This window comes from Eucyclogobius newberryi, unplaced genomic scaffold, assembly GCF_026437365.1.
Source record: "Eucyclogobius newberryi isolate DKJ021-1_F unplaced genomic scaffold, fEucNew1.0.hap1 SCAF_24, whole genome shotgun sequence".
Lineage (NCBI taxonomy): Eukaryota > Metazoa > Chordata > Actinopteri > Gobiiformes > Gobiidae > Eucyclogobius > Eucyclogobius newberryi.
In genome coordinates this window covers 790,567-803,389 of record NW_027315879.1, presented here as the reverse complement: position 1 = coordinate 803,389, position 12,823 = coordinate 790,567, and the positions used below count along the sequence as shown (strand labels likewise).

At 46.9% G+C, this 12,823-nt stretch overlaps 1 protein-coding gene across 4 annotated transcripts in view; it reads left to right on the top strand.

Moving 5' to 3' along the window:
• Nucleotides 1–12,823, top strand: part of slc44a1b (solute carrier family 44 member 1b) — a 57,379-nt gene that overhangs the window by 24,117 nt on the left and 20,439 nt on the right. For all 4 annotated transcript variants that reach the window (XM_072459617.1, XM_072459620.1, XM_072459618.1 and 1 more), the window contains 11 exons: nt 425–567; nt 1,661–1,797; nt 4,480–4,573; nt 5,026–5,195; nt 5,750–5,839; nt 6,872–7,044; nt 7,697–7,874; nt 8,185–8,362; nt 10,078–10,234; nt 10,740–10,823; nt 11,314–11,451. In XM_072459617.1, coding sequence (XP_072315718.1) covers nt 425–567; nt 1,661–1,797; nt 4,480–4,573; nt 5,026–5,195; nt 5,750–5,839; nt 6,872–7,044; nt 7,697–7,874; nt 8,185–8,362; nt 10,078–10,234; nt 10,740–10,823; nt 11,314–11,451 — 1,542 coding nt within the window. The remainder of the gene's footprint in view (nt 1–424; nt 568–1,660; nt 1,798–4,479; nt 4,574–5,025; nt 5,196–5,749; nt 5,840–6,871; nt 7,045–7,696; nt 7,875–8,184; nt 8,363–10,077; nt 10,235–10,739; nt 10,824–11,313; nt 11,452–12,823) is intronic.

Genomic DNA, 12,823 nt, shown 5'->3' with positions numbered 1-12,823 from the left:
CTCTGGGTTTATGGATTTTTCTTTTGGCCGTGGCTGCAGAGCCGCGGCGCGGCCAAACGGCCCAGTAGTTTCAGGAACCGCGGCACTGCCATATAGCCTCATGGCTAACCCTAACCCTAACCCTGACCCTAACCTTAACCCTAACCTGGCGCTGTCTAAAACGGCGCGGTCAAATAGCGCAGCAGTTTCAGGAGCCGCGGCACAAAGTAACATGGCAGTTTCGGCCGTGCGCCGCGGCTCTGTAGACACTCCCTTTTCTTTTAGACATGGGTTACAGGAACGCACGAGGGATTACATTAACAAACTCCCGTATTATAAATGTGTCTATTTTCATTGATTCTAGGCCAATCTGACTGTCTGATGTTTTTACAAACTCACCTGTCTGCTGTCAATCCAACTCACCTGTCAATCAAACTTCTCTTAGGGCGGGATCTGCGGCTTCACTGTGGCCACCGGGGGCGCTGCTCGGCTGCTTTTTGGTTACGACAGTTTTGGAAACACCTGTGGAGATCGCAACGAGAGGATAGAAGGAGTCCGGCTCAGCGGGCTGGACCACACAGACCGCAGGTGGGTCTAAACTAGGACCAGGACTAAATCAGAATTGAATTAGGACTAAAACAGGACTAAACCTGGACTAAACCAAAACTGAACTAGGACAAAATCAGGACTTATCCTGGACTAAACCTGGACTAAACCTGGACTAAACCAGGACTAAACCAGGACAAAACCAGGACAAAACCAGGACAAAACCAGGACAAAACCAGGACTAAACCAAGACTAAACCAAGACTAAACCAGGACTAAACCAGGACTAAACCAGGTTGAACTTGAACCATGAGGTATGAACTGGGACTGAACCAGGTCTAAATTCAAACTGAACTAGGACTAAACCAAGATCGACTGTGGTTTGAACCTCGCTGACAATAATGATCAAACCAGGACTAATGCAGTTGTGCACTGATATGTCCCACAAGACTTAGAAAGTGATTAAAATCAATGCGCCCTGTTACATTGACCCGTGCCTTAGGTCCAGGAGCTATGTGTGTCCATTGAAAGAATCAGCATTTTTGTCAGACACTGCAGCACACACCGCAGTCAGGGTCAGGTTACAACCCGGCATTAATCAGGACTGAATCGGCTAAAACAAGATTCATTAAAGGTGGTATGGACGATTTTTTTCAGCAATTTTTTTTATCATATTTCCTCGTGGCGTGGATAAATCATTTGTCCTGCCACGTATCAATCATAAAACGCACCTATCGCTCACCTGCAGCCGCGTCAGGCTCGTCCCCACGTTTCCACGTGCCTAAGCGCATGGATCTATCATAATATAGTTCCCTCAGTGTACGGGGCAAAATGAAGACGGAGAAAGACAGTTCGAGCTGACGCAGAAGTGGACAGAAATCTACGGGAGACGAGCGATGCGATGCGCTCCGTTGCGCTAATAAACAAACGCACGTGTGTGTTGTATCGGTCCGCACGGGGGAGTACGCATGTGCACTTCCGCCTGCGTTCTCAAATCGCCGAAAAATTGTCCATACCGCCTTTAAGATGCAAACGATGACTAAACCGTGCCAGCAAACACCAAGTCTAAACCAGGACAGTTAACCGGACAGGATTACCACTGTATCTGCTCTAAATGAGCTCTTTTCGTCCCTCAGGTTCGTGTTCTTCCTGGACCCTTGTGACATCGACCTAGTCCAGAGGAGGATCCGCTCCATGGCCTTGTGTGTGTCTCTGTGTCCCAGTCGTGAGCTTAAGACCTACGAGGACCTCCGCAGCTTTGCCATGAACAACCGTAAGCTCCGCCATCTTGTCTTCCTCCTCCTCCTCCTCCTCCTCCTCCTCCTCCTCCTCCTCCTCCTCCTCCTCCTCCTCCTCCTCCTCCTCCTCCTCCTCCTCTCCTGCCTGGAGTTGGTCCCTCTGATCTTAATGTTATAACATTACAAAACCAGGACAAATTAAGAAATGAAGAGTGTAAGCCCGGGGCCAAGCCTGCTTTACCTGGGTGACAGATGAGACTACTCATTTCACTAAAACCATGAAATCTTGAATTATAATTTCTGGTCAGACTTGGGCAGCAGATGTGTCATACTATAAAGTGAGGTCATTCCATGTTGCCTAGCAGCATCACAAAGTTTGTCTTATTTAGACCCTGAATAAGACTGATTTTGTCCCTGATCCCTCACTTTCTACTTCGTCCTGCTCTAGAAGACTCTAGATTAGACTTGAGCTCACTAGTTTCTCCTGTGCGAATAGGTTAGGCTAGGCTAGGCTAGGCTAGGCTAGGCTAGGTTAGGTTAGGCTAGGCTAGGCTAGGTTAGGTTAGGCAAGGTAAGGTAAGGTTAGGTTAGGTTAGGTTAGCCTAGGCTAGGTAAGGTAAGGCTAGGTAAGGTAAGGCTAGGCTAGGTAAAGTAAGGTTCGGCTAGGTGGCTTGGTTAGGTAAGGTTAGGTTGGACTAGGCTGGGCTAGGTTGGGCTAATTTTACATATATTAAAGGCGTAATGGACAATTTTTTGGCCCAAATCTGAGTCTCATTTCCTCGTGGCGTGGACTGCCGATTAGTCCTGCCACGTGTCAATCATAGGATGCAACTACTGCTCACTTGTAACTTCGTCGGCTCGTCCCCAGGAGAGTGTCTAAGCGCATGGATCTATCATAATATAGTTCCCTCAGTGTACAGGACAAAATGAAGACAGAGAAAGACAATTCGAGCTGGCTCAGAAAAGACGGAAATCTACGGGACACGAGAGATGCGATGCGATCCGTGGCGCTGATAAACAAATGCACGTGTAGCCGCGAGGCTTTTCGCTGCTTTCGCACGGGGGGAGTGTGCATGCGCTCTTCCGCTTGAGTTCTCAAATCGGCGAAAAATCGTCCATTACGCCTTTAATCTACTTTATAGCATATTTTAGTGGCCATACTTTTTCCTCGTTCCTGCTGGACATGAAGTGCCATTACAACAGAAGTGCTGATCCGTGGGGGAATAAAGTGGGCGGGTCATGTCAATAAAACGTAACTAAAGAATGTCGGTGTAATCCCTCATTCGTCCAGGCGTGTTCCATAGTAGAAAAAGCTTCAGTTGTAGTCATCTGGAGGTGAAGGTTTTAAGCAGGGAGAAAAGATGGTTTGAAAGAGGAGTCAAGGAAGCTATTTTTGTTAAAAAAGAAAGACCTTCTTTAAACAGAAATGGAGGGCTTATCTTCCTGTTATTTATAATGGGATTCTGAACCCCTGGAAAGGTAGAGGACCAGGACAAGGACATTTAGATGCTAATCAGGTACTTAGGGTGGTTGAGCCAGGGTCTCACAAAGACAAAGAGGATTCTAATAGCCCATTAAGATTCTGAATAGGCTAGCTCGGTAGATACAAGGGGGGAGTTTCTGTTGAAACAAACAACTCTTTCTACTTCAGGAAGGCTCCTCCCAATGGGTGGGTCTTACCACAGAACAGTATTAATATCGGAGTTCTCGACCTAAATTCTGTTATTGACAATGACTCTTGGATGAGAGTCGAAACGTCTATTTTTTCAAACTGAGTCCAGATGACTACAACTGAAGCTTTTTCTACTATGTAACTAAAGAATGTTCCGAAGTATGGTTCTAACGTTCTATTTACATAGAATCATGTAGGCGACGTTCCAACTCCAGAAAGTTGCACTTTTAGAGTGGTTTATTCATAATCACGGTAAATGTGAAAGACTTTACAGTGTTCTCGCTGGGCTGAGGTTGAAGGATGGCGGTGGGACAAACCGTGCCAGCGCCATGGCGTGAACGAAAAGCACTTAAAAAATGTTTTACATGGAAGAAAAAGTTTGCAAACTAGACATTTGTTTATGGTTTTACATTGTGATACACCACAATACACTGAATAATACCGGTAACTGACAATAAATAGATTTAGGTAAATACATATACAAAATGTACAGTTTAGCACTATGTATATAATAAAATATTCAAATTGACGTATCAAAACAAAATTGCATTAATAATCCAATGTTCTGATGTATTGTAAATGTTGTAAAAGTAAAGAAGCAGCACAATAGCATTAGGCCATGAGCTGGACTTTAAGGTGAACCTCATATTTTAATAGATCCATGTTGAACCGGCTTGATTTTATGATGACGCAGTGACAGCGTGCTCACTCCTCGCCTCTTGCGCACCATGGAGCTACTCAGATTACGCCTTTTATTGGGTCATTCACTTCTTTCCTGTTCAAAATCCTTCAGTTTTCTTAAAACCAGTTTTTTTCATATTTCGCTTTATCTTGCGCTGGGTTCTGCGCTGCTCTAGTAACTCTCTCTGATTGCTCAGCACGATCACATGGTACGCAAACCTACTTAACTTCCGGGCCACAGTCCTCGAAGAGATAAAGGTTAACTGGCGACATCTTTGGCCCTGGGGGCTTGCTCCAGACCCATGTCAGAGGTCAAAGGTGAAGGGTCATTCAGCTTTTACTGACATTTTCACTCATGTTTCAGGGTCAGAGTTGTGTTCCTACGAGCTGCCTCCTCACAACTACCAGTCTGAGCCAGAGAGGTTCCAGCGCTGCCCCAAGCTCCCTGTGCCCCGCAGGTACTGCTACTACTGCTACTGCTACTGGTGCTACTGCTACTGCTACTGGTGCTACTGCTACTGCTATTGGTGCTACTGCCACTGCAACTGCTACCTACTGCTTCTGTGCTGCTACTGCTACTAGTACTACTGCTACTACTACTATTAGTATTAGTACTACTACTACTACTACTACTACTACTACTACTACTACTACTACTACTACTACTACTACTACTACTACTACTACTACTACTACTACTACTACTACTACAACAGCACCAGTATATCTACTACTCCTGATTCCACTGATACACCTGCTTCATCTTCTTTACTTCGACTGCTCCTACTACAGATACTACTACAGATACTACTACAGATACTACAGATAATGTTGCTCCTACTAAAGGAATCTGGTCCAGGTTTTGCTCTGCTTCCGTCTCCTTTCTCACTTCTCTCTCTCTCTCTGACAGTAAGCCCATTCCCCTGCTGAGGCGCTGCTCACCTGTGCAGGTGTCTTGTTATGCCCGCCTGGCCGTTGCAGTGGTGACGTTTGTGGGTGATGACAGCGTTCTGCACCGGCTGATAGCAGGCGTGTCGGCAAGTCGAGACGTCATCATCGGCCTGTGCTTCCTGGCCCTCGGTAACAGCCCCAATGGTCATACAAACGGCCTCCAGTTCATGCATTCAAATATATTTCCTGTTGCATGGCCCAATCAGAACCCAAACTCTGTCAGCGCTGTGTCATTGTTATTTTGACTGCTCAGTGCTGTCCATGGTGCTGCCATTTGTAGTCTCCTTCCTTTCTCTCTTTTTCACTCAATACATTTTCTGGCTCTTTTTATCTTTCTTCTCCCTCTCACCTCAATGGTTCTGAAGTGTCATCTTTTTGTCCCTGTGCTGTCCGTGGTGCTGAAGTGTTTCAGAATCAGAATGTCTCCAGTACTGAACAATTTGTCTCTCTTTCCTCTCCCCTTCGTCTATCTTGCTTCTCCCTCGTTCCACTCTCTCTGTCATTCTCTGTCATTCTCTGTCATTCTCTCTATCTCTCTTTCTTCACACTTTCTCTTCCTCTCTCCTTCTATCTCTCTTCTCTGCTCTCTCTCCCTATCTCTCTCTCCCTCGTCCCCTCTTTCACCCTCCCTCCCTCTCTCTCCCTCCCTCCCTCTCTCTCTCTCTTCTCCCTCTCCGTCTCAGTGCTGTCCATGCTGCTGATGCTGATTATTCGGTACATCTCCACAGTTCTGGTGTGGGTCCTCACTGGCCTGGTGGTCCTCGGTTCCTTAGGTAACACCTCCAGTATCAGCACCTCACATGTCAACAACTGAAGAACAACATTTGACTTTTAATCTTAGGCCGCGGTTATTTTATTACTTGGTTTACGGATCCGCAGCACTTAGAATATTTATTTATACAATATAAATAAAATTAATTATCTTTTTTTTTTTTTTTTATAAAGTACCGCCGACTACGCAAAATAGCATTAAATTAAATATAAAAAGCCGTATTAAAGGCGCAATGGACGATTTTTCTGCGATTTGAGAACTCAGGCGGAATGCACATGCGCACTCCCCCGTGCGGACTGATACAACACACACATGCGTTTGTTTATCAGCGCGACGGATCGCATCGCATCTCTCGTCTCCCGTAGATTTCTGTCTTCTTCTGAGTCAGCTTGAACTGTCTCTCTCCGTCTTCATTTAGTCCCGTACACTGAGGGAACTATATTACGAAAGATCAATGCGCTTAGACACGCGGAAACGTGCTGCTCTCTGGGGACGAGCCGCACCCGGCTGCAAGTGATCGGTAGGTGCGTTCTATGATTGATACGTGGCAGGACTAATTGGCAGTCCACGCCACGAGGAAATAAGACTCAGATTTGGGCCAAAAAAATCGTCAATTCAACCTTTAAGTCAAAAGATAAGAGCGTGTGAAGCTTGACGTAGCAGCTCGCCCGTTTTCTGTCTGCTGCGCCTTTATATTGCAAATATACATTTTAAACCTGTTTACCACATTTTCTCCAGCGTGTTTTGCCGTAACTAAGGGTGCACACTTAGAAGCGCGAGTTCTACCAATGCAAAACACGCTAAATCTACTGTTACACTCACCTGCGCGCCGCGTCTCCCCCCCTCTCCTCCCCCTGGTGTGTTTTAGGGAAACCTGGAAGAAAAAATCTTTTGAAATGGAAATCATATTTATATTTCGTCCGCCTGTTCAATATATTTCATAAAAAAAAATCTGTAAACCAAGTAATAAAATAACTGGGACCTTAGTCCGCTGAAACTTAGAGATATATGACTAACAGCTCTGCTCCTACAGGGGGCACTGGTGTCCTGTGGTGGCTGTATGTTGACCACCGTCTCCATGGAAATGACACAGTGACAACAGTCCGGCCGCGGGACAACAGTAACCACGGTAACATCGGCTCCAAAGATGCCGTGTCCAAGAACCAGGCGCTGCTGGTGTATGCTGGGTCTGCAACCGTCTTCACTGTAAGTGTCATAGCCAATCAGAGTGCACAACAAGCTCAGGGTCAGGTCAAACAGTCAGCCAATCAGAGAGTCAGAAAACAGCTGAAGCGGTTCTAAAGCAGGACTAAAGCGGGTCTAAAGCGGGTCTAAAGTAGGTCTAAAGCAGGACTAAAGCGGGTCTAAAGCGGGACTAAAGCGGGTCTAAAGCGGGACTAAAACAGGTCTAAAGCGGGACTAAAGCAGGTCTAAAGCGGGACTAAAGCGGGCCTAAACCAGGACTAAGGCAAGTCTAAAGCGAGACCAATGAGGGACTAAAGCGGGACTAAAGCGGGTCTAAAGCAGAACTAAAGCGGATCTAAAGGGGGTCTAAAGCGGGTCTAAAGTAGGTCTAAAGCGGGACTAAAGCGGGTCTAAAGCGGGACTAAAACAGGTCTAAAGTGGGACTAAAGCGGGCCTAAACCAGGACTAAGGCAAGTCTAAAGCGAGACCAATGAGGGACTAAAGCGGGTCTAAAGCGGGTCTAAAGCAGGACTAAAGCGGGTCTAAAGCGGGTCTAAAGCGGGTCTAAAGCGGGTCTAAAGCGGGACTAAAGCGGGACTAAAGCGGGACTAAAACAGGACTAAAACAGGACAAAACGCGGTCTCTATAGGTCTAACCCAGGATCTGTTCACAGCTGGTGCTCCTGCTGCTGATGCTGTTCATGAGGAAGCGTGTGGCCCTCACGGTGGCGCTGTTTCATGTGGCGGGGAAAGTGTTCCTGAGTCTCCCCCTGCTTGCTGCGCTGCCCTTTGTCACCCTACTCTTCCTGCTGCTCTTCTGGATGTACTGGGTCCTGGTGCTGCTCTTCCTTGGTACCATACACAAATACTACTACTACTGATAGGAATACTACTGCTGCTGCTGATAGTACTTAACATTTTCTTTTAAACCTAATCCTATCCTTCAACCATGTCTCTTACAATGGAGATGTTAATGCTTTGTCAAGTTACGGGTCAAATCTGTGGAGAGGCGAGCATGAGCACACAATGAATACTTTTTTTTAGGTAATTTTGAGCAGAAAAGTCCCAGTGAAGAGGCTTTAAATGTAGTCAGTTCAGTGCACAGGATCTACTTATTTTTACTGCGGACACCTGATCTTGGTTCTCATGGGTCTGTCTTCAGGTACCTCCGGAGACCCCGTACCAGACGAGGACTCGGGCATGGTTGAGTTCCGGCTCCAGGGGAACCTGCAGTACCTGCCCTGGTTTCATGCTGTAGGCCTGGTCTGGATATCTGAGTTCATCCTGGCCTGTCAGCAGATGACTATTGCAGGAGCTGTGGTCACATACTATTTTACCAGGTCAGAGCGCACCCTACTGACCACTCCACACTCTTCAGCATGGACTCTGTTTAGACTGTTCATTTTCATTTTGAAGACATTTTTGATACAATATATTTTCACCAATGAAAACTACATGAACATTCATAGTTAAAGGTGCTGTACCAATGTGTTACGTAATAAGGTCAAATGTGTTTGACCCCAGTACAGATTTGTTTTGATTTGTCTGCTTTTCAAAAAAGCAGAGATTGGGTTAGCTCCAGTGATGTCCTCCCAATTTTACCGGACTAAAACACAGTAGCCTGCGGTGACTTATATGGATGAGGAAGCAGACTTGCCCATATATATTAGGTGGATAACACAAACGTGAAAATCAACTAATATGCGGGGTGGGGCTTTGAACCCCAGCCTCCCGCATGAAAGTCCTTTCCCACTGAGCTCAACTCCCATACTTGCTGTAGATGCTGATTGGATTAAATAAGATGACTTCATCATGTTGTTAAATGACTGCCTGTATTTCTAACTAACGTCTATTCATTAGAAATGTGACCAGATCTTGAGCTACAAACACAGACTTGTCTCTAAAAGATAGATTTTAAGTGACTTTGAAAGTTGGCGCCGCTGTTGCTTCACTTCTCCTCTGCACATGCTCAGTTAGGCACAAGATTCCCACACAGGTTTATTCAGCGTTGTTTGAGTTTGTCCTCAGAGCACATGTGCAGAGCTCTTAAAGAAGCTGCTGTCCGCTCTGGTTCTAAAAGCTCATGTTAGAGAGCAGAGCATGAATGGGCCTCTGAAGACTGTCACAGACTGAACAGCTGCAGAAGAAGAACCAAGCTTCCTGCAGTACTGATCAGCTCCCTGTAGGGGCCACTAAAAGACACTGTGACTCAGTGACTCTTTCAGAGTCCGATTTACAAATGCAAATGAACCCAAAAAACACCTTAAACATACAAGTTTATGGTCTTACCTTTTACATTTTGATAAGCTGGATTGTAAATAAGAAATAAACGAGTTCAAGAACGAAGAATATAGAGAAGAAGATGGTGATTTATTGGTCAATCACTGATTGCCTTGATTGAACTGACCGCACGCCACTGCTAAAACAAGACCAAATCCAGGACAACAAGGACGGCATGAGTCGCAGGTGGCTCAGCACCATTATGCACAGCTGGACACCTGAGTGCTCGGTGGAATCAAGTCCTCTCATGATGTACTGGACAAGGGTGTTGGTACAATACGTGCCTGTCTAAGCTGACCACATGCAAGTCTGCACACAGCCCAGTCTGGCCCAAACTGCACAAGACCACGTGTCTGGAGAACTTGGTCGAGTTCTCCATACAGGACGTGGAGGAGTGTGTAACGGCACTGCGCTGCGCCCTGCTCACATGAAGCCACAGCAATGTGAGCCACAGCAAGCTAGCCTTCATGATCCAGAAGTGCACACCCCCAGACTGATGTGATGACCCGCATTAATCCTTAAGGCTAGGCCTCCCAGCCCCTGGTGATATGTTCACTGGAGCTCGAGCCCACTGTCGGTACAGACCAGAACTACTGCGCTGCGCATAACAAATAAAGGTGAATTAAATAAAGAAACCACGCCGAGGCTGTATTTCAATTATGTTTTTATTTAGATTTTTGGGATCAAATTGAAAAACGTTTTTAAATATAAAATCCATTTAACAAATTATATACAGATTAAAAAAGCATAATAGGTTTCCACATGTGTGTTTCAGGGATAAGGCCCGCCTCCCGGCCACTCCCATTCTGTCTTCTGTGCTGCGATTGGTCCGTTATCATCTGGGCACCGTGGCCAAAGGCTCGTTCATCATCACCGTGGTGAAGGCCCCCAGACTGCTGCTCATGTACCTGCACAACCAGCTCCGGGGCCGGGTAAGATCAGCCAACCTCAGTGCATTCCCAACCTCTGTCGGCCAATCACAGGTCAGGAACAGCACTTCTTATGCTTAGCCGCAGTGCTTGGCAGTTAGTGTAACAGGGCGCATTGATTTGAAACACTTTCTAAGTCTGGCGGGACCCACACTGAGGGGCACTTGGACCGGAGTCAGAGTAACACCAGCTCGGCCCACAGAGAGTCATATTTACTCACCAATCAGAGAAGAGGAACCAGGATGGGAGGGCATCTGACACACGGGACACAGGAGGATGGGAGGGCATCTGACACACGGGACACAGGAGGATGGGAGGGGGGACACAGGAGGATGGGAGGGCATCTGACACATGGGACACAGGAGGATGGGAGGGCATCTGATACACGGGACACAGGAGGATGGGAGGGCATCTGATACACGGGACACAGGAGGATGGGAGGGCATCTGACACATGGGACACAGGAGGATGGGAGGGCATCTGACACATCTGTCCTGTTGGTCTCCAGGAGAATGCCTGTGCCCGCTGCCTCCTCAAGACCTGCATCTGCTGCCTCTGGTGTTTGGAGAAGTGCCTCAACTACCTGAACCAGGTCAGGACTGCCCCAAGGCCAACCCAGGACCGACCCAGGATTGACCCATGACCAACCCAGGACTGACCCTTGACCGATCCTGGACCGCCCCAGGACCGACCCTTGACTGACCCTTGATCGACCCAGGACTGACCCAATGTCATATAATTTTTTTATTTTCTGCTCTCCTCTTTGTCTCCTTCTCTGCTTCTTCATCTTCTCCTTCTCCATCCTTCTCACCTCTCCTTCTGTCTCTCTTCCTCTCTCCTCTCCTACCACCTTGTCTCCTCTTCTCCTCTCTATCCACCCTGTGTCCTTGTCTCCTCCCTTCTTGTTTCCCTGTCTCCTCTCCTCCCTCCTTGTCTCCTGTCCTCTCTCCTCCTCTCCTCCCTCCTTGTCTCTGTCCTCTCTCCTCCTCTCCTCCCTCCTTGTCTCCTGTTCTTTCCCCTCCTCTCCTCCCTTCTTGTCTCCTAACCTCTCCCTCCTCGTCCCCTTGTCTCCTCTGCTGCAGAACGCATACGCAGCCACGGCGATAAACAGCACCAGCTTCTGCGTGTCTGCCCGCGACGCCTTCGTCATCCTGGTGGAGAACGCTCTGAGGGTGGCCACGATTAACGCTGTGGGAGACTTTGTCCTGTTCCTCGGCAAGGTCTGGACTATTATTTATGAACAGAGACATGATTGCTGTCAGTTGATAGAACTTTAAGCAGTAAGATGAATATGTTTGTGAAGCCTATAGAGATCATTCACCGACGTCACAAAACCACGTGATCGCATACGTTGCCGCCCCCTTGTCATACGTTGCCGCCCCTTGTCCGTTCAGAGTTGCGTTCCTTTGCACTGATAGAGCGTGGAAAGTGATCTCAAACGTAAATTATGGAGCCCCCAGTGCTTTCAGAGTCCACAAACTCCTTGGGTGAGCTACACAGCGGTCGAAAGCTGCGATCAATCAACTCAGATCCATATTTTATGCCTAAATCACCGTCTCTTCCAGATATCTCCAAGCCCACTGTCCCATGGTTCACAAGTCCCAATTTTGATCAAAGGCTCTACGCCTAAATGAAACTGATCTTAATTCTACAGCGTTTATTCCCCGGAGCTCCAGCGCAGGCGGCGGTGCGTGAGGCTGCATGCCCGGGGTTCGGTCACCTGCCCCGGGCTGATCAGCTGTCAGCTCCCTGTGCCACGAGCTGCGCCGTCCGCGCGCGAGTGAGTGACAACCGATAAAACTTCAGATCAGTGTATACTAAACTGATGTTAATTCTACAGCGTGCGCAGAATAGATAGACTTATATATCCGGAGCTCCAGCGCAGACAGCGGTGCGTGACAATCTGCATGCGCCGGGTTCAGCGCACCTCCACGGGGCTGAACAGCTGTCAGCTCCGCCGTGCGCCGCTCCCGCCGCGCCAGTGAGTGACAAACGATAGAACTTCAGATTAATAAAGAGTCTACTTTGAACCTAAATAAAACTGATGTTAATTCTACAGCGTGCGCAGAACAGATATATATATATATATATATATATATATATCTATATATATAGATATATATCTATATATATAGATATATATATATATAGATATATATATATCTATATAGATATAGATATAGATATATATATAGATATATAGATATATCTATATATATATATATATATATATATATATATATATATAGATATATATATCTATGTCTATGTCCATCGCGCTCTTATTTCCGGGTTTCTCGGTATCGGATAGAACTTCTCTACGTTTATTTTCCCGGTTGCTGCACTCAATTGCCACACATACCTTCACCATTGTGATAATAGTAAAGAGTGTGATATCATTAATGAGGTTTTGGGCCTATTTGAACCGTGTTTCATCGTAAATCGAAGCAGACAGACTGCGGTATAGAATGGGCTTGTATGGGGAGACACGAACTGAGGACGGCCAAGAGCCTGGAGGAGCGTGGGGGGTGGCCGTGTGACGTCACGTGAATGATCTCTATACTTGACTATAGCTTTGGCTACGTCTTTCAA